The sequence below is a fragment of the Jaculus jaculus genome, chromosome 5 (genome assembly GCF_020740685.1).
Source record: "Jaculus jaculus isolate mJacJac1 chromosome 5, mJacJac1.mat.Y.cur, whole genome shotgun sequence".
NCBI classification, from domain to species: Eukaryota; Metazoa; Chordata; class Mammalia; order Rodentia; family Dipodidae; genus Jaculus; species Jaculus jaculus.
The window spans coordinates 91,843,495-91,866,009 of NC_059106.1; the positions used below are offsets into that span (position 1 = coordinate 91,843,495).

Here is a 22,515-nt window from a genome sequence, read left to right on the forward strand (position 1 = left end):
CCTCCACCCAGTCTACTGAAATACTTGACTGTCAGACAAACTCAATTCCTAGGGTCACTTCAGCTATTTCTTTTGGAGTGTAAGAGTTGTACCTGTCACCTTAAACCCCTACCCTGAAGATACATAATTCAGATTTACATGGCTAAGAACATTGCAGATAATTAGAAAACCCAAGCATCAAATTAACTCAAAATGCAAAAATATCTACATTATAATACAATAAACACAAAAAATCAAGATAATACAATTCCACTAAAAATTTTAACTCCATCAAAAATGACCTCCAGTGAGACTGATTTATATGAAATGTATGGCAAAGATTAAAAAAAAAAAGATTATACTTATACTCAAAGGAATCAAAGAAAAAAACAAACCCCTGAAGGAACCCCAAGAGAACACAGGAAACCAACTTAATGAAATAAGGAGGTCAATACAGGTAAGGAGTAAGGAAATAGAAATAAATTTAAAAATACTATAAAGAAATACTGGAAATGAAAAACAGAGTAAGTCAAATAGAAAACTCTGTAGAAAGTCTCACCAATAGAATGGTTCAAGAAGAAGACAAAATATTTAAACTAGAAGACCAGGTGGCAGATCTAATACAGGCCAACAAAGAGAAAGACAAAGTAATAGGAAGGCATGAATGGGAACTCAAAGACAGTAAGGATAAAATTTTTGCTGCACAATCATGAGGACCTGCGTTTGAATATCAGAACCTATGTATGTGTTGAACATGGTGCCAGGAATTCTAGTGCTGGGAGGCAGACAGGTGATTCCCTATTGCTTGTTGGCTATCTAGACTAGCTGAACTGGTGAGCTCTAGTTTCAGTGACAGGTCCTACCTTAAAGAATAAGGTGAAGAGTGAATTAAGAAATACCCCACATTGACTGCTGATCTCCACAGGCATGTATGCATACACATAAAAATGTATCTGTATATATAGGGAGCCCACACACATAGAACATTCATACATATGTACATCCATATATGCACACTACAACACATATATACAAAAATAAATAAGTATGACCTTGAAAGTACATGTAAGAGTTCACAAATTGTCATGTGTTTATGATAATTTTCTAAAGGGGACTGAAATTCTGGTAGATTGTCTTATAATTGTTTTGTTGCATTAAGAGAAACTATGTAACTGGACTATCTATGTTTCTAAGCTATTTGGACATTCTAAATTTCTCTTATAAGTACAAAACACTAACCAATTGCACAACTGAAGTATTGTTTAACATATTTTTAGAATGAAAAGAGAGGTAAAAAATGCAATCAGGGGTCAGGGAGATGGCTCAGCTAGTAAGAGCATTTGATGCATAAGCACGGGGCCTAAGAGAGCCTTATTTGGTCTGTTTGATTCCAAAGTGTCCACATAAACAGCTGGGCATGGACACACATGCCTGTAACACCAGTATTGTGGGGACTAGAGTCCAGAGAATATCTAGGGCTCACTTGTAAGCCAGTCTGACTGAAAAGTAGCAACTCTGCAACGATTGTGATGGGGAGGTAATATGGTGGAGAATGGAATTTCAAAGGGGAAAGTGTGGGGGTGGGGAGGGAGGGAATTACCATGGGATTTTTTTTTTTATAATCATGGAAGATGCAAATAAAAATTAAAAAAATTTAAAAAAACCAAAAAAACAAAACTTGAGGTTAAACACAAACCATATGACTGAAAAGATGAAAGGCACAGATGAGCAGCTCTGACATGTGACATATTCTCTGAGAATACCACCATAGGTATTCTCACCCAGCAAATCCTATAGGAGGGCTACAGAGAGGCAAACACAAGGAAACTGAAGCATGGAACTCAGATCTGCCCTTGATTGCAGTGCTGCTACCTGCCGAGTCTAAAGACCTGGCAGAAGGTAAATGAACCTGCTCAGGGGAAACAGCCTATGGAGACGTGATGTCGGCTCTGGCAGCCATGACCACAGGCAGCTGCAGAGACGTGCATACCTTATTTCAGACTTGAGCCAGAAGAAGAGGACAGAAAGCATCTCATTAGTAAATGTATGTTGATTGTATCTTAAATATAAGGTTTCTTTAATTTGTATTTATTGACCTGTAAGCACAAAGAGAGAGCTAGAGAGTAGAGAGACAGACAGAGAAAGACTAGGCAGGCCAGGGCCTCCAGTCATTGAAAACAAACTCCAGATGCCTGTGTCCCTTGTGCAGCTGGCTTACGTGGGTCCTGGGGAACCAAACCTAAGTCCTTTGGCTTTGTAGGCAAATACCTTAACCACTATGCCATCTCTCTAGCCCCTTGTATCTTGAAATAATCTTGATATGCTGAATTCAATAAATATATGATTAAATAAAAAAAAAGTAGCAACTCTGAGTTCAACGAGAGACTCCATCACAAGGAAACAAGTGAAGGAATGATAGAGGAAGGGTACTTGATATCCTCTAGCCTCCACACATGTGCACAGGCCTGTGCATATAAGGCCTTCCTTCATGTACCTGTGTGTGTGCACATATATACACACACCCCACATGCAAATAAAGAGAAGGAAAAAAATAAAACAAATACAATCAGATGCCCCAAAAGACTCGCTGATCTCTGAAACAAAGAAGACCTACAAACCAGGTTGGCCTACGTTCTTTGGAGAAACCTACCAAAAGGAAAATTAAATAAGACAGTCTTGTCTGGTTGCTGCTTGTAATGCCCCCCTGTTCCTATTATTTCCCATTCTGTTTACTTTTTCCTTCTCTATTTTTCTCAATCAACTCAATACTAATCATGATTCTTACTCTGCTTTTTTCCTTTCCACTGTTGTCCACAGTAACTAATATCTTACTATACAGTGTGCTTCCAGTGTTTCTTTACTTCCTGAAATGATTGGAGTTAGGGGGTAATTGTTGTTTAACTATTAGTATAATTTCATGTCACTTTGATAGTGATCCTATTTGCATACAGTATTTACTTTCAGAGGAGTTCTGGTAGAGGACACCCCAACCTTACCAAAGCTTTAGTCCCTCCTGAACACTCTAAACATTTGCATCGAAAGAATAAGGGTGACCTACAGACTCAATCATAGAGCTGGAAAGATGGCTCAGCAGTTAAGGCTATTGCCTGCAAAGCCTAACAATGTGGGTTTGATTCCCCAGGACACATGTAAAGCCAGATGCACAGTGGCACATACATCTGGAGTTTGTTTCCAATGGTTCGAGGCCCTGGTGTGTCCATTCTCTCTCTCCTTGCAAATAAATTAAATAAAAATATTAAAAAACTCAATCCACGGTAATTCCACATGCACAAGCCCCAATACCAAAACACAAGTAATATGACAATCAATACCAAAGCACCATGACTCCAACCAAAAAATCACTAATCCCATGGCAATGAGAGTGAGTTATGTGAAATCTCAGGCAAAAATATTCAAAAGAATGATTATGAGTATGTTCAAAGAAATCAAAGAGGACACAGATAAGTGCTGAATGAATTCTAAGAGCACACAGACATACACTCACATAGCCTAATGAGATAAGGATGCCAGTGCAGGATATTAAAGTATAACTCAATAAAGGTATAGAAATAATAAGAATAAGACAAACTGAAAAGCTAGAAATGAAAATTTTAATAAGTTGAATTAAAAACTCCATGGAAAGCCTCACCAATAGAATGGATTAATATGAGGACAGACTATGAGGGCCTGGGGACAAGGCAGAGAAATTGGAACATTAAGACAATGGAAAAGATATATTAATAAGAAGGTGCAAATAGAACATTTGAGAGCTATAGTATACTATAAAAAGACAAAAATTTATGAGTCATAGACATAAAAGAATGAGCAAATTTCATACAAAAGTCATAGTGAACATTTTCATTATATTTGTAGCAGGAAATTTTTCCAAATCTAGGGGAAACCATCCAGGTATAAGATTCATTTAACATACCATACAAGACCGAAAGGAATCTCTTCCCATCTTATTATGTCAAAATGCTAAATATACAGAATAAGTAAAATATAATGAAAGGTAAAAAAGAGAAATACCAAGCACATGTAAAGACAGACCTGTTAGAATAACAACAGATTTCGCCACTGAAATCGTAAAAGTGAAGAAGCCTTAGACTAATGTATTTAAATCTCTTAAAAACAGTAACTACCATCCCAGACTACTGCACCTAGCAAAATTATCATAATTAAAGGAGAAATAAAAAGTTTCCATCACAAAAACAGGCTAAAGAAATTTCACTAAAACAGTTCCACAGAGGATAATTGAAGGAATCCTTTGGACTGAAGAGAAAGATAAATACATCCATGATGCTATAGGAAAGAATAAACTACATCACAGCAGTAGCTAAGCAAATGAGGAATAAAGAAAAACATCAAACTCAGGCTGGAGAGATGGCTTAGCAGTTAAGGTGCTTGCTTGTGAAGCCTAAGGACACATGTTCGACTCTCCAGGTTCCATGTAAGCCCAACACACAAAGTAATTCAAGTGTGCAAGGTCACACATGTGCACAAGGTCATGCACTCATGCACAAGGTGGTACACACGTATGGAGTTCAATTTCAGTGGCTGGAGGCCCTGGTGTGTCAATTCTCTCTCCCTCCCTCCCTCTCTCTCTCTCTCTCTCTCTCTTTCATTCACTCTCTCATGACAAAAAGGGGAAGGGCTGGAAGAATGGCTTAGTGGTTAAGGTATTTGCCTGCAAAGCCAAAGGACCCAGGTTCAATTCCCCAGGACCCACATTAGCCAGATGCACAAGGGAGTGCATGTGTCTGAAGTTTGTTTGCAGTGGCTGGAGGCCCTGGTTCACCCATTCTCTCACTTTCCCTTTCTCTGTCAAATAAATAAATAAATAATAAGTTTTTTTAAAAAAGGCCAGTATGTTGGGCTTGCCTCAAAAAAAAAAAAACCTCTAAAAAATAACAAAATGCCAGAAATTAACATATACTTTTCAGTGATAACTCTGAATATTAATATTCTCAGTTCTCTAGTCAAAAGATATAAAAACTAGCAGATCAGATTAAAAAAGAAAAACATCCAACCAGGCATGATGGTGCACACCTTTAATCCTGGCATTCAGGAGGCCAAGATAGGGGGATTGCCATGAGTTTGTGGCCAGCCTGATTCTACATAGAATTCTAGGTTAGCCTTTGCTAGAGTGAGGCCCTACCTTGAAAAACCAAACAACAACAACAAAAAGCAAGATCCAATTACTTGTTGTGTGCAAGAAACACATCTCATCATCAAAGACTAATACAACTTTAGGGTAAAAGGATAAAACAAAGGTATACCAAGCAAATAGAACTAAAAAACGAACAGGCATCACTCCTATAACATGACAAAATAGAATTCAAGCACAAATGAATCAAAAAGATAAAGGTGACTTTACACTTATTACGGAAACAATCCATAACAAGGACTTTACAATTCTAAATGAACACACTGGACACAGATGTGCCTAATTAAAAAAAAAAAAAACCTACTAAGTGTAAAAACATAGCTTCACCCAACACAGTAATAGCAAGTGACTTTAATACTTCTCTCATTAACAGATCATCACAACAAAAAGAAACATCTGTGCAAATCACCTTTAATTCCAGCATGAAGGAGGCAGAGGTAGGAAGATCACATGAGTTCAAGGCCAGCCTGAGATTACACAGTGAATTCCAGGTTAGCCTAGACTCTTCCTCAAAAAAAAAAAAAAAATCTGAGTTCAAGGACATCATAGATAAAATAAATCTTACAGAATGTGCAGAACACCTCACCCAAGCACTGGAGACTTCACCTTATTCTCAGCAGTCCATGGAACTTTATGTAAACTAGGTCACAAAGTAAATTTTAATCAACATAGGGGAATACAAATAATTTTTGCATCCTATCTGAATAAATAGAATAGAATATTCTATAGAATATAGAATAAAACTATAGACCAAAAAGCAAGAGAAATTATAGAACACACTTTTGATTGAATGGATCATTGAAGAAATCAAAAATTTCTGAGACTCAAATGAAAATGATAACACAGCATATCAAAGTCTATGGAATATAACAAAAGCAGTCTTAAAGGAAGCTTCGAGAAAACAGTGTCTATATTGAGTTCGATAGATCTCAAGTAGATTAAACCGGGGCAAATAAGAACAAGCAAACCCCAAAGTCTACTCTCTTCATTCTTATTCAGTCTTAGCTAGAACAATAAAATAAGAGAAGCAAATAAAGTGGGCATAAATAAGAAAGGAACTCAAGGATCCCTATTTTCATATGATATGAACCTATACATAAGAGACCCTAAAGACTCCATTATGGAATTCTTAGATATAATAAATAGCTTCCAGCAAAGTGACAGGATACAAATTTAACATGCAAAAATATGTAACCTTCCTATATATCAATAACAAACATGGTGAGAAAGAAATCAGGAAGTAATACCATTCACAGCCTTAAAAATTCTTGGAATAAACCTAATCAAGGAGCAAAAGAGCTCTAAGACATTTAAAACACTGAAGAAAGAAACTGAGGAAGACATTAGAAGATGAAAAGATTCCCTATGCTTATGGAATAGAAGAATTCATATTATGACAATGGATCTACTACCAAAAGCAGTCTACAGATTCAATTCAATTTTAATGGGTACATCAAAATCCTAATGTCATTCTTCACAGAAATAGAAAAAAAAATCTTTAAAAACTATTTATGAGAGAGAGAGAGAGAGAGAGAGAGAGAGAGAGAGAGAGAGAGAGAGAGAGAGCGCTAGAATGCCAGGGCCTGCTGGTGCTGCAAACTCCAGACACATGTACCACTTTATGCATATGGTTTGACATGGGCACTGGGGACCCAGACCTAGGCCACCAGGCCTTGCAAGCAAGCACCTTCAACCACTGAGCAATCACTCCAGCTCAAAAATATTTAAATTCATGTGAAAACACAAAACATACCAGATAATAAAAACAATCTTCAGCAAAACAATAATTTTGGAGTCATTATCATACTTGATTTCAAGTAGTGGCACAAAACCAGACATGTAGATTAATGGAATAGAATAGAAACCCAGCTATAAATCTACCTGATCTTTTTTTTTTTTTTTTTTTTGGAGGTAAGGTCTCATGCTAACACATGCTGGTCTCATGCTAACACATGCTGGCCTCAAAGTCACATTGGTCCTTCTACCTCTGCCTCTCAAGTGCTGGGTTAAAAGTATTGCCACCATGCCTGGCCCCAAAATTAATTTAAAAAATCAAGAACCATATGAAGATTTAGCCACAATAGTTCATACTTTAAAACAGTAGAAAATTGAAAACTGTGTAAACCTCCAAAACATAAGGGACTAAACAATTAAAAATACTTGGACAACATAAAAACAATATTTTCAATGAAGTTAACAGAAATGTTTATTGAATATTCTAACTTTAAAAAGGTAAAGTCTAAAAATATCCGAAGTAAAAAAACTGTTAAAATTTTTGTTCATTTGGTTAGTGAATTTAGAGTAAAGATGCCCACAAAATTCTCAGCAATCTCTTTTTTTTTATGCTAGAGAGCAAGAGAGGAAGAATTGTATGTCATGACCTCCAGCCCCTGTAATCTAACTCCAGACACTTGTGCCATCTTGTGCGTATGTGTGACTTTGTGTGCTTGTATCACCTGTGTGTCTGGCTTACATGGGACCTTGAGAGTCAAACATGGGTCTGTAGGCTTCACAGGCAAGTGCTTTAATGGCTAAGCCATCTCTCTGACCCTGTCTTTTTTTTTTTTTTTTTTAATGGTAGGGTCTCACTCTAGCCCAGGCTGACCTGGAATTCACTATGTAGTTTCAGGGTGGCCTCGAACTCACGGTGATCCTCCTACCTCTGCCTCCTGAGTGCTGGGATTAAAAGTGTGTGCCACCATGCCCAGCTGTATCTATGGATTGTGTAAAACTTATAGCAATGAAAACTACCCCCAACACAATAGTTGGCAACATAGTATATTGAGAATAATTTTTAGCATGCTGTACTTCTCATGCAGAAAACTTATCACACTGAGCTATAATCCTTGTTTCCTCCCATCTTCCCTGGTGAACTATAAAGTGCAATCTATCTTGTTCTCCTAGGCTTTTAGAATACTTCTAGTTCCTTAAAGTATTTTACAACACATACAACCATGTAGAACTAAAGCTGAAATAGAGTCCAATAGAAAGATAGCAGTTCTCATCTCTGAGTTGCTTTAGGGAAGAATAATGATGGTAACTTTTATTTCTTATGATCTCAGGAACTTTGGGGGCTCTAGACCACTTGGCTCCATTGGCACATTGGCTGTTTATTTCAAAGACACAGGAGCATGACTTCCTCTTTACCTATATCATCCAGATGGATGTGCAACTGGGGTGACTCCTCCATGCCTAGCGCGTTGACAGCCTGGACCCAAACCAAATACTTCCTGCCTCCTTGCAGTGCCTCAGTGGAGATGTTAATGTAGCTTGAGGTAAAATAGTGCAGCTCTTCTTCTGTCTCTAAACTTAAAAAAATACAAGATATGTTTAGTTTATCACAGAAATTTTGGATGCTGTCATTTTTTACATAATCACAATACAACCTTCTACTGAAAAATGATTCAAATTTTATTTTCTGAGTTTTCAAAAATAAGTTCAAACATGGCAAGAGCCTCAGTATGACTTTGGCGAGTTCTAAACACTTTTCCCTTCACAGAACTCTTCTTTCACTTAAAGTGTATGCATGTACTTTATATATTGCCTACACAAATACATATGTTTATATGTATTGTTGTGCAACTATGTTGCTAGAAAAACAGTAAAATATATTTTCTTTAACCTAAATTATGTTTTGCTTCTGACTTTAAATGAAATTAAACTTTTTTTTTTGGTTTTTCAAGGTAAGGTCTTACTCTGGCCCAGGCTGACCTGGAATTCACTATGTAGTCTCAGGGTGGCCTTGAACTCACAGCGATCCTCCTACCTCTGCCTCCCGAGTGCTGGGATTAAAAGCATGTACCACCATGCCCAGCTTGAAATTAAACATTTTTATAGATTCCTCAAAGCACTGTGGGTGCTAGGTCTATGCTTACAGTGTTCTTGGTTATGTTAGCCTGGAACATAGCTTGAAATAAATGAATTGCCTCTGAGGAGTATTGCATAGAGCTTCAGTGCATGCGCTTGTCAGTAAGACATTTATGTCTGTCAGGACATAAGGTAAGGGGCAGGATGAGAGCGGGGTCAGATGGGGCAAAAGTCCGAGACCTGATAGAGAAAGGCTAGCTTTTCAAACAGAAAAAAGTAATCCTAGCATATTCCAAAACAAATAAATGGAATGATTTGACATTTTTGAGAAAGTTTAACAAATGTGGTCCCCTGGAGTTGAAAGGACAAGCAGTAACTTGGAGTGGAACAGGCCAGGTCAAAAAGGCATGGGCTGGGGAGATGGCTCAGTAGTTAAAGGTACGTGCTGCTTAAGCATGCAGGCCTCTTGGGCCATGGAATGCCAAGTTTGACTCCCCAGAACTCATGTAAAATTCTGGGCATGGCCATGCATGTCTATAATTCTAGTCCTTCAGGGAGTAGAGTCCAGAGAATCACTGGGACTCACGGTGGGCAGTAGCACCAGGTTGAGGGAGAGACATCATCTCTAGGAACTACGTGGATGAGCAAAATGAGGACACCTGACACTCTATTTTGTCTCCAAATGCATGCACATGAGGCATACATCTGCATATGTCCACCACACATCACACACACATGGGGCACACATCATACACACAAGGGCTTCTGATAAGCAGCTGATGGACCAGGATTTGCCACAGAGCAGGGAGAAAGAGAATGCTTGTAACCAGCAAGGGTTCAAGGGTCCCCGGGGAAGTCAGCATCATCTTGAAAGGTAGATTGTAAAAGTGGTGGCAGGAAAAAGAATGAAAATCTATGAAATAATGTAGAATTGAGCTGTTAGTCTGAAGTGAAGGGAATAGAGGTGGGCATGGATATTTTGAAAGTAAAACTAGCTGAACCTGGTGGTGCATGCCTGTAATCCTAGCACTTGGCAGGTGGAGGCAGAGGGATCAAGAATTCAGGGTCATCCTTGGCTACATAGATGTAGCCAGCCTGGGATATATTATATTTGTCCAAAAAAGTGAGGGAGGGACAGAGAGAAGGAAGGAAGGACGGACCAAACAAATGGACAGGCTGGAGCTGAGCTGATTGGATAAAGGAAAAGGAGATTTGCTTCCTCAGACAATGGAGAAGATAGCAGCAGAGAATTACTCAACACACTGAAAACTGTATGAACAGTTTTACAACTGGCTGGCTGAGGGCAACACCAATTAAAGTTGGTAAATTCCAAATATTACATGCTAAAACTTCAAGTTTTACTAGTCATTATTGCTTTTACATGGAATTTTGAGCCTCTATTTTTAAATCTTTATCCTGAAATAACCATTCCATGTTTTTAAATGGGGCAGGCTCTCTCTCATCTTCCCTCCCATAAAACTATCTTAAATTGCATCCACTTGCAAGGTAAATTTCTCTGAATCCTTATATTCATATTTATCTTTCTAGATCTCTTAAAAATTCACTTTCCTTGGCACCTGGATCCTGTCTTCTGGATTTGAGGTCCTCCATGTCTTTCTGACACCCACTTAGTGGTATCTTCCCCTACAGGCATCCTGTGGGTTTGTTGTCTTGCCCCTCCTATCCACCCACAGCGAGGGTGAGCCTGGCATTTCTCTTTCCTTGCTTACTCATCCACCTGCTTCAGCCTTGCCTGTCAGAGAAAGAGAGAGAGAGAATGGGCATGCCAGGGCCTCTAGCCACTACAGACAAACTCCAGCTGCATGTGATACTTTGTGCATCTGGCTTTATGTGAGTACTGGGGAACTGATTTCAGCTTATTGGGCTTTGCAGGCAAATGTTTTAGCCACTTAACCATCTTTCCAGACCCATTTCTCTCCCTCTCTCTTAAAAAAATATTTTATTTTTATTTATTTATTTGATAGCGAAAGAGCGGGGGCGGGGGAGAGAAATAGTGTTCCAACCTCAGAAGGTACCCTCAGCAGGTGATCCAGGATTCTCTCAGGCTGTTCTGGCATGGAAGAGTGGAGGAGACTCAATCACGCTGGCCTGGAAACTCCAGCTTAACTCTCACAACTCACTCCCATTTTCCTACCTTCTCCCTAAACTAAAATGCCACCTAATCTTTTGAGACAGAGTCTCTCACCAAGCCCAGAGACCACTGATTAGGCTAGTCCAGCCAGCCCGTTTGCCATAAGGAACCTCTGCTTTTTCTGTTGTTGTTGTTGTTGTTTTTCGAGATAGGGTCTCACTGTAGCCCAGGCTGACTTGGAATTCACTATGGAGTCTCAGAGTGGCCTCGAACTCACAATCCTCCCACTTCTGCCTCCCTAGTGCTGGGATTAAAGGCGTGTACCACCACGCCTGGCCTGTCTCTGCTTTTTGAGCACCACCACACTGGCACTTAAGGTGGGTGCTGAGATCTAAATTCAAGTCTTCATAGTCATGTAGCAAGAACTTTATCCCAGACTCTGATGTATCACTCTTACCACAAATGAAACTTTTTTTTTGAGACAGAGTCTTGCTCTTTATCCCAGGTTAGTCTCAAAAGCTAGATCCTTTTGCTTTGGCCTCCCAAGTTCTGGGAATTACAGGTATACATCATTACAACTGCTTGCTACATTTTCTAAAACTGTTGGTATCTGTGCTGGAGAGATGGCTTAGTGGTTAAGCACTTACCTGTGAAGCCTAAGGACCCTGGTTTGAGGCTCGTATTCCCTAAGTCCCACATAAGCCAGATGCACAAGGTGGCACATGCATCTGGAGTTCATTTGCAGTGGGTGGAGGCCCTGGCACGCCCATTCCCTCTCTCTCTCTCTCTTGCTCTCTGTTTCTCTCTGCCTCTTTCTTTGTCGCTCTCAAATAAATAAATTTTTAAAAAGATACTTAAAAAAACTGTTGGTATATTAAGTCAATTTATGTCACTAAATTTAGATTCTTACATAAGTGCTTTATGTCCTTTCTGAGATAAGAGGAAATGGATATAATAACAGAGAACTTATTGGAAGATATATTAATCTTATGTGAAACAAGAATTCAAATGTGAAACAAGAAAATGACAACTATGTAAAAGTGGTAAATGGGGCAACTTTGAATATTTTCCAGTTAGAGAAAACCACATACTTGTTCTTAACTGGTTTGTGGCTAATTCGCTTACCACAAATATTTAGACCTCAAGTCAAAATGGAAATGTATTCTCAAACTGACATTAACTCTATGTATTAGGTAATTTCTTTCTGCTTTTAAAGTCAAGTCTATATTTAAGCACATAGCCCACAAAGCACATTTTCACTGAAGAATCCAATAGTAATCACTATTATTTCTTAGTTTACATAGAATTTGTGATTAGTAAGAAATACCATATATATCGGTATATGGGTAACAGAGTTCCTAGCTTTTAGCTTTTAGAATGCTTGAGGTCTCCAAAGTGTTATAGATCTTCCTGTGTTCTAACCAGGTGAGTGCTAGGGGTGTTCTAGGGTGTCTCACCAAGGAAGAGTAAGTGATAAGAAAGCTGAGATTCTCAGTCTCCCGCTGTCTCCCACCCTGACACGCACCACTGGGGAAGTAGGAAAGGCTGAAGTTGGAGTAAACATAGCCAGTGACCCCGATGGAACTCCCACACTTCCCCACATACCTGGCCCAATGCTCTGCTCCCACCTGGCTGTTCAGTGGGGACTTTGTAGTGTCTTTAAAATAAACAGGCAAATTTAAGTAAAGAATTTCCTCAAGTTAGAAGAATCAATTAAGACAGGAAACCCCAGTTTTAACTGACCGAAAGTACAGGTCACACAAGTCAGTGGGAATCCACCCCAGCACAGGAATAAAACGTTTCTAGCAGGGCATGGTGACACACACCTTTAATTCCAGCACTCTGGAGGCCGAGGTAGGAGGATTGCTGAGAGTTTGAGGCCAGCCTGAGACTCCATAGTGAATTCTAGCCTGTGCTAGAGCTAGATCCTAATAGATATGAGGGTGTTCTCCCCACATTCTAGCTTTTTCTACTGTAGACTCAGATGGATATTTTCCAATTCAGTTCTGCTACCATCTGCCCAGAGACACCTGCACCAGATTGCATAGCCTAATGGCTTAGTCCCACAAGAATGACCCCTCTCCATTTCAGGTGTCAGTTGAAATCCCCAGCCATAATCTATGGTATGGGAGGGGGTATTAAGAATTGAATTTTGGGCTTCATGTCAAGTGCTCTATCATTGAGATATGCCCCCATATCTGGCATCAAAAGAGAGAGAGAGGAGGAAAAGCAGTAAAACTAAATACTTCCTACCAAGTTTATATGGTTTATAGAACTTTATATTACAAAGTTTGGAAATATTTTTTCACTATATTTTATTAAATAATATACAACAGATTATTCACTGACGGGAAAGGCCTTTTCTAAGGTACCCTGTGCATTTGAAAGCTTTTCCATATATTTTGATGGCTTGTAATGAGTGTCCTATGTTTATTTCAGTCATTCGATCAATACTTATTTAACACCAACTATGCTCCAAGTGCAATTTTAGGCAGGGGAGCTATAAACAAGACGAATAAAATCACAACTTTACTCCCATGAGACACCAATTCTGGACTAATGCATATGTAAGATGCCCTATGTGATGAATATTCAGGAGAATGACAAAGCTCAAAAAAGGTGTAAGAAAGTTTGGGGAGGAAAGTTGGTTTCTTCCACTCAGGAAGATAGGGGTAAGGATGAGGCATTATGGAGTATAGGAGCAAACCTTGTGGCTCTCTGAAGGAGAACATTCTAGCGAATGTACAAAAGCCCTGAGGGGGACCTTGCTTGGTTTGTTCAAAGAGCAGCCAAGAAGGCTGTGAGTTTCAGAAACAGGACAATGGAAAGGAATCAGAGATGTGAACAGGGAGTTTTCCAGAAGTAAGAGTTTTAGAAAATTTCACTGAAACACTCTGGCTTTGATTTCTGAGTTAAATGGGCAATTATGAGAGGAGGGCTAATTTGATCTGTGAGGCCAGTGATAAGGGTTATATGATGTCTGTGATCAAAGGGCTGCCTGGGACAAAGGGTCAGGGACTAACTAGTGACTGGTAAGGCCAGTGGAGAGAAGACATGGCTTACCCCAGGACTGCAGCGGAAGTGGTGAGAAGAGGTCAAATACGAGAAAGATATATCCAAAACTTGTGCTGCTTTATTGGATAAAGGGCCTGCTAGGGGGGAAATATAGGAAGACTCCAACAATTTTGACCAAAACATTTTTTAAAATTATTTATTTATTTATTTGAGAGCGACAGACACAGAGAGAAGGACAGATAGAGGGAGAGAGAGAGAATGGGCGCGTCAGGGCTTCCAGCCTCTGCAAACGAACTCCAGACATATGTGCCCCCTTGTGCATCTGGCTAATGTGGGACCTGGGGAGTTGAGCCTCGAACCGGGGTCCTTAGGCTTCACAGGCAAGCGCTTAACCGCTAAGCCAGCTCTCCAGCCCGACCAAAACATTTTGAAGGATAGAGTTATTATAGCTTACTGAGATAGGAAAGTAAATTGGGACAGGAACTTAGTGTTGGGTTAGAAAAATGTTCCCTTTGAGATGCACTTTTGGACATATAAGAAGAAATAGGAAATTTGAAAGCAAGATTAAAGTGGCAGCTGCAGATCACGGCAATATTTGGACTGAAGATAGAAACTGGAGTGTTTTTGCAATTTTTATTTGTGTGTGTATATGTGAATGTATTTGTGTGCTAGGGTCTCTTGATGCTACTAATGAATAGCAGATAATTGCATCACTTTTTTGTGCCTGGCTTATGTGGATGGCTTGGGAATTGAACCCCAGGCAGGCAGGCTTTACAAGCAAGCACCTTTAACCACTGAGTCATCTTCTCATCCCTAAACTGGAGTTTTATAGCATAAATTTGGCTGAGATAATTTAATAACTATTGATGAAGATAAGTCTTAGGACAAAGCTCTGCATCTTGATTATTTTACTGGAAATAAAGAGGGCTTATAAAAAGACTGAGAAAAAGTGTCAGAAAGGTAAAAGAAGAGGCTAAGGAGAGTGGCTCCCTGGAAGCAAAAAGGAGGAGACCAAGAGCGCAGTGAAACGCTCTTGACCCTTAAGACAAGAATGAGAACATGGCGCTGGACTATGTCTAATCTTTGGGTGTGGGGATGACACACAATGATTGAAGAGAGAATGCAAGACAGACGGTGCAGGCAGCTCTAGTGAGGCACTTCTCATAAGGGAGCCGACAACCAGGCTGGATTTCTCCAAGTGGTAGATGCTATAGCATGTATGAAAGCTGACAGGAATAATCCAGTAAGGACAGGAGGCAGGAGAAAGGGAAACTGCTGAAGTAGACCTAAAGAGATGAGTCATCAGTTAAAGGCACTGGCTTGCAAAGTGTGGGTTCCATTCCCCAGTATCCACATAAGGCCAGATGCACAAAGTGGTACATGCATCTAGTTTGTTTGCAGTAGCAAGAGGGCCCGGGGTGTCCATTGTTTCTCTCTCTTTCTCTCTCTCTCTCTCTCTTTTCTCTCTCTGTGCTTGCAAATAAATATTCTTTCTTTTTCTTTTCTTTTTTTTCAAAGTGTCCTGGTGTTCAAGAATAGAACTGGTGAACCAGAATCTGCTGGGACCAAACACATGCGGCCAGGAGGGCCAGAACCCTTTTGCTCTGCCTCTACACATTAACAGGGAGTGGAGCCACAAATAAATATTCTTTAAAAAAAACTGCTGAAACAATATCTTCCTCCAGGAGGGTAGAGATCTAGTTACAAGTGGAGAGTTGCTTTGTGGGGCAGGGGGAGGCACTTTATCATAGTAATTACAGTAATTCATGGGGTTACATATATCAGTGTGTTCAGAAATTATATATGGGTTTTTCAAGGTAAGGTCTTGTTCTAGCTGGCCTTGAACTCCCAGCGATCCTCATACCCTGGTCCCTCCCAAGTGCTGGGATTAAAGACATGCACCACCCACCTAGTATCTAGTTTTTAATCTTTGGGATATAATATGATGCCAGGAAGACAAAATTTCAAGTGATTATTTGATAAATTGGCTTGGATGGAACAGAATGAAAGGCTATCATTCTTTCATTTCTATACAACTAGTGTTAACTACTAGGAAGCAGAGCTTCAGACCCTGTGTGCCTTTCACAGGTAAAAGCCACATTTACATGGACGCAGCACAGCAGAACAGCAACAGGTAGTTACACTTCAGCAGAGGTTAGCCTTTCTCCATCACTTCCATTGATACATTGCCACATACATGCAGCTCGGTTGGGCTGGGCCACTGCAGAGGAGCCAGGGAGGAAGAAATCTCCTGCAGCACCACAGACTTCTTCCATGAAACAGCCTCGGCTCCACACAGGAAGTCCTCTGCCATGCCATCAAGGGCATTGCCGCCTGCTTGTGGAACAATCACGTGGGCCAAGGTGACAGGATTCTCACTGTGCCATCTTACTGGAAACACATCAGTTGGAAGTGAAACCTTGCCAACGCTGATGTCTTCCTGTCTGCCAAAGTGGAAATTCCCTGCCAACCTAGGATCTAGACGGGCTTCTATGCCTGAGGCTGTACTTATACTTTACCTGCAATGTTCCTTCTAACTGAGCTCTTTCCTTGGGGGAAAGGCCTTTTGGGTAGTTTGTTAGATAAGCAGACTTTTCCTTATGTGATTTTTATTTCAAATCACTGTTTTGTTTTTCATTCACTAGAAGATTAATACATGTGTGTGCTTCCTTGTTCAGTTTCTGTTTACTGGAAATAGTGCTTTAAATTTGGTAGAAGAAAACATTGGTTTTTTTTTTTTTTTTTTTTGAGGTAAGCCCAACTGACTGGCCATTTGCTGTTTTTTTTTTTTTTATTTTTTGGAGATTTTATTTATTTTAGAGAGGGAGAGAGAGAGAGAATTGGCGTGCTAGGACCTCCAGCCACTGTAATCGAACTCCAGACACATATGCTACCTTGTGCACATGTGCAGCCTTGCACGCTTACATCACCTTGTGTAGCTGGCTTACCTGGGACCTGGAGAGTTCAGCCTGGGTCCTTAGGATACACAGGCAAGGGCCTTAACCAGTAAGCAATCTCTCCAGCCCCCAAACATTCATTTTTGTAATAATCTTTCTTTCTAGTTCTTGTGTCTTCTTTAAAATATAAAATTCCACTGATCTGGATTTGATCCATTCAGAGTATAGGTTAGGTTTGCCAGAATTTAACTACAGTTTACTTCCCTTATCCAAAATGTTTGGGAGTGTTGGGCTTTTTTCATATTTTGGAAGACTTGCATATAAATAATTGTACCTCTATATTCAAAAGCTAGAAATTAGTCTTTAAATTAACACACTGAACGTGACTTTCTAGGCTTGTCCAAAATCACATGATTATGTCACAGTTTTACGTTATGCTTTCCTCTCCCCACATCAGTCAGAGTCAGGCTTGGTGTCAGAACGAGTCACTCTAGTTTAGTGAGTTTGTCTTGAGTGTCACCATAGTATTCTAATTCCCTGTACTGACATCTGAATGTTGATGTCCCCCCAAAATGCATGTGCTGAAGCCTAGGGGCTCTCTGTGCACAGTGACATACACTAAAACCTCACTTTCAATGCAAAAGTCTTGATAAGTTAAGCTCTTAAAAGGTGATTAAGTAAGGATCCACCCTCATGAGTGATTTAGCGTCCTCATGGGATCCTGCAGGAGGCTGGAGGGAGCTGTCTTACCCCTCCTCTTGAGTGACTATATGTAGGAGGCACCATGGATGAGGATGAGAATGAGGATGAGGATGAGGAATGTGTACTCAACAGACACCAAGTATGCTTGATCTTGAATCAAGACCTTCATCTTAAACTTCCCAGCCTCCAGGACTACCATCAATAAATTTCTGTTTCTACAAATGAGCCAGTCACTGGAATTTTGTTATAGTAGTATGATTGGGCTAAAATGCCCCCCTCTCCCTTTCTCTTTGTTATAAGCATTTCTGATATGCAAGTCATTTCTTGTCATTTGGTTTCTTGTAAGATTTATGATACTAATTACCCTCATTTTGTAGGAAGGAGGTTATGTTCCAGCAAGGCTAAATAAATTCTCCAAGGTCATACAAGTTAGGTCTCTGACAGATACTGTTGGATGATAGTACTAACATCCAGATACAATGCCTTCTGGGCTTTTCCAGGACAGAGTAGACAGACATGTGGCATCTTTCTGGCCAGTGCCATGTAGGTGAGTATCCTTTCCTTTCACCATGTTTCTCATCTCAAACTTGAGGAAGATGCTAGAGATGTAGCATCCAATTTAAAGCTAAAATGTGGGGGCTGGAGAGATGGCTCAGAGATTCAGGGTGCTTGCTTGCAAAGCCTGATGGTCTGCTTCAATTCCCCAGTCCCCACATAAAGCCAGATGCACTAAGTGGCACATGTGTCTGGAGTTCGTTTTCAGTGGTAGGAGGCCCAGGTGCACCCATACTCACTCTCTGTGTCTGCTTCTTTCTGTATTTCTCTCCCTCAAATAAATAAATAAAATATTAAAAAATAAATAAAGTTAGAATGTGGGCGCACATTTGGAAGGTTGAAGCAGGAGGATAGACATGAGTTCAAGAACAACCTGTGCTACAGAGTGAGTTCCATGCCAGGGCTAGGCTGAGACCCTGTCTCAAAAACACCAAACCAAACAAACTGGAAATCTTGGCAGTCATAATTAATAGCTAATGAATTTACTGCTATTTTTAGACCTACCATCATGATGGGAACTTTCAACATCAAGTACAATATAATTAATTAAAACACACCTGTGCATTAGGTTCTAGAGGGGACCTATTTTAAAGATAAAGAATGGACACTGCTTGTTTCATGTTTGAGCATTGTTTCTTCATCTGTGCTGCGATGGAATCCTAGTAGGTGTGGAGTGGAGCTGCATGAGCGACAGCGATGTAGAAGAACCTACCTCTTCACGTGTACCACGTACTCTGTGTCCACATAGGTGCGCCTCCCAGGGTTCCATGTGCAAGTCATGTTGCCTGAGTCTTCATAAATGAAGCACATCACCTCAGCCGGAGTGTCAGGGGGATCTGCAACAAAATGTATTACTTAGGGGCTAGAGAGATGGCTCAGCAATCAAAGGCACTTGTCTGCAAAACCTAACAACCAGTTTGATTTCCCAGCACACATGTAAAGCCAGTTGCACAAAGTGGAGCATTCATCTAAAGTTTGTTTGCAGCAACTAGAGGCCTTGGCATGCCCATTCTTTCTACCTCCCCCCCCTCTCTCCTTGTAAATAAATAAATTATATTTATACACACACACACACACACATATATATAGTTTATTTATTTATTAACTTGAGAAAGAGAGAATGGGCATCGGGGCATCCAGACACTGCAAACAAACTCCAGATGCATGTGCCACCTTGTACATTTGGCTTACATGGGTCCTGGGGAATTTAACCAAGGTCCTTTGGCTTTGCAGGCAAGTTCTTAACCACTAAGCCATCTCTCCAGCCTATATATATATATATTTCTCAATTTTTATTAAAATTTTTTATGATTATTAAAAAAATCCCATGGTAAAACCATATATATATATGGTTTTAAAGTATCACTTAGGGGCTGGAGAGATGGCTTGGTGGGTAAGACAGTTGCCTGCAAAGCCGAAGATTCTAGGTTTGATTCCCCAGGACCCACATAAGCCAGATGCACAAGGTGGTACATGCTTTTGGAGTTCATTTGCAGTGGCTGGAGGCTCTAGCGAGCCCATTCTTTATCTGGTCCCCTCCCCTGATTCTTTCTCTCTCTCTCAAATAAATAAATTAATTAAATATTTGTTTAAAAAAGTATCACTTAGGAGCCACCATAGAAACACAAAGTTCTTGACAAGAAGTTGATAAACTGCCCATTTTGTTGGGGAACCAAGTAACTTGGTATGAAGCACCCACTGGCTCCTCATTCCATTCTTACTATACCTCATTTCATAACCTATTTTTCCACCAAACATTTTATATCCCCTTCCAAGTCTTTGCTTCGTAAACCACACTTCTTTGGGGTTACTAATAAGGTCAGCTTCCTCCTGTGCTTTGCGTGGTGGCACACACCTTTATCCAGCATTCGGGAGGCAGAAGTTGGAGGACCATTGTGAATTCAAGGCCAGCCTGAGTCTACATAGTGAATTCCAGGTCAGCCTGGGCTAGAGTGAGACCCTACCTTGAACCCCCCCACAAAAAAAACACAAAAAACAAACCTCCCTTCTAGTTTTATCTGCCCTCAGCAACCACCCTCCCTTTCTTAAAGAATCCAGTAGTCTTTTTTCATTTATCTTTGAGCTAGAACAATCAGGATTTAGTTCCCACAATTTTACCAAAACCACCACTTCTAAATTCACAATAGCTTTCTATTCAGTAAACCACATATTCTCCTACATATTCAGTTACTGAACTTGACCTCTCTAGCATTTGATATTTTTCTTACTTCCCCTTTGAATCTTTTGTGTTTTTAGGCTCTTGAGGTCCTTCAGTTTTCTTCTACTACTCTGAAAGACTATCTCCTCTTCTGGGATATTTTACTTTCCTTTAAAAAGTTTGGTGTTCATATATATAAATGAGTATTAATTATTCAGCTGTTAGAGAAAGAAAATGTCAAGACATGCTACAATGTGGATAAACATGAAAACATCATGCAAAGAATAAGCCAGACCCAGAAGAACAAACGCCGCAGGCTTCCACCTACATACGCTATCTAGAATGATCACTCATAAGACCGAAAGGAGAATGAGGACAGTGGCTGTCACGGTCAGTGAAGGCTGAGGGAGTTCCTGTTCAATGGCTACAGCAAAGAGTTTGTGGAGAGGGATAGAGGTGACAGTTGTACAACAATGCAAATGTCAGTGCTACAGAAACATGGGAACAGAGGGGAAATGTACATTGTATGTTACATGTACCACCATCACATCAAAAAGTTTGGTATTTCCAGAACTTCAAGGCTCTCTCTCTCTCTTCACACAAACTTTCCCACAACCCGTTTCTCAACACTGCGCAGCAATTCCTCCCCATGGCCTCATTATCTTTTGCCTGTTAGCATCTTCCCCTTTTGAGAATTGACACGTACATAATTCCTCAATCCAAGGGTGTCAGTCATTAGGTCTATGAAGAAGTGTATGCTTGACTTAGGCTGACTACTCAGAATTTCCCTTGAGAATGAGCTCATGACTCAAAATGAGTCAATTGGAGGCCTCCAAGGATCTTTCATTTCAATTCCTTCTCTGTTCCTCCCTCCTTCTCTTCCTGTCCCTCCTCTTCCTTCTCTCCCCCTACCCCCACCACTCTCTCTCATGAGGTGAGTTGCTTAGGACCTTCTTGTCACAATGAAACAGTTCTTTCAGTGGTTTTTGGTTTATTTAAGAGTAAATCTTGGGATCTGGGGAGATGGCTCAGCAGTTAAAGATGCTTGCTTGCAAAGCCTGCCAACTGGGGTTCAATTTTCCAGTACCCATGTTCATGCCAGATGTAGCAAGTGACCCATGTACAAATGGCATTATTTTGCAGAAGCAAGAGGCACTGATATGCCTGCATTTACACATGCATGCATACATGCAAATAAATAACACTTTTTAAAAAGAGTAGTCAGCATAGGAGTAACAAAATCCTAGAAAGATAGACTCTCAAAGAGTTTGATGACATCATTTGAATACTTCAGGCCCTGGAATCCCAACAGCTACAGGATGGCATTTGGATTTTTAGTCTCTCTCCCTCCCTCTCTCAAGTAAATAAGAAAATATACTTTTTAAAGCTATGTACAAGCAGTAAGGAACCCACTCAAGTGCTTTACACGATTTTAGCGAGGTGTGGCATTGAGTTACAATGAGGGGGAGCGGGACCAACAGCGTGAAAGAAGTCTTGAAATTTTATTTGAGCCTTGAAGAATTAAGTATGGATGCATCAATTTCAATCATGTTGTACATTGAAAGAGTTGTGATTATAATTTTTCTGAAGCTAGGTTTTCCCAGTGGTTTCAGATAGATAACATCATTGATTCGTCAATTACAAAAGACAAATGTCAATCTTTTAGGCTATTTTATGCCACAGGATTCTACATGATGCAAATACTCAAAATTATAAATGCATGGTGACTTTGCAAAAGATATAACCCTACATAAATAAGCACAGTATGTGTTAATGTGAAGTCAGTCTGTGAACACAGGATGAGAGTAACATTCAGTTTATATCCCTTGCCAGGTTACACAATATCTAAGAATAAAAACCTGCTGTTTGACACTTGAAAAATTCTTGAAATGTAGGAGGCTTACAATTTTGCTTTTTCCTACAATTCCACCCCTCCTTTATTATAATTGACCAGGATTCTTTTTTTTTTTTCCAAGGCAGAGTCTCACTCCAGCCCAAGCTGACTTGGAATTCACTATGTGGTCTCAGGGTGGCCTTGAACTCATTGCGATCCTTCTACCTCTGTCTCCCAAGTACTGGGATTATTAAAGGTGTGCACCACCATGCCCAGCAGGATTCTTGTTAATTCAGTCTAGTCAAGGAT

At 40.0% G+C, this 22,515-nt stretch overlaps 1 protein-coding gene and 1 non-coding gene across 2 annotated transcripts in view; both read right to left on the reverse strand.

Annotated features, from left to right (window-relative positions):
* Positions 1-22,515, reverse strand: part of Il23r (interleukin 23 receptor) — a 61,272-nt gene that overhangs the window by 31,677 nt on the left and 7,080 nt on the right. Inside the window, exons 3-4 of the mRNA XM_045148628.1 lie at positions 18,927-19,050; positions 8,294-8,454 (exon numbers count right to left, since the gene is read on the reverse strand). Of these exons, the coding sequence (XP_045004563.1) occupies positions 8,294-8,454; positions 18,927-19,050 (285 nt within the window). The remainder of the gene's footprint in view (positions 1-8,293; positions 8,455-18,926; positions 19,051-22,515) is intronic.
* LOC123461285 lies at positions 15,576-15,694 on the reverse strand. The gene has a single exon (XR_006637572.1). It is a non-coding gene; the product is annotated as a small nucleolar RNA SNORA57 (small nucleolar RNA).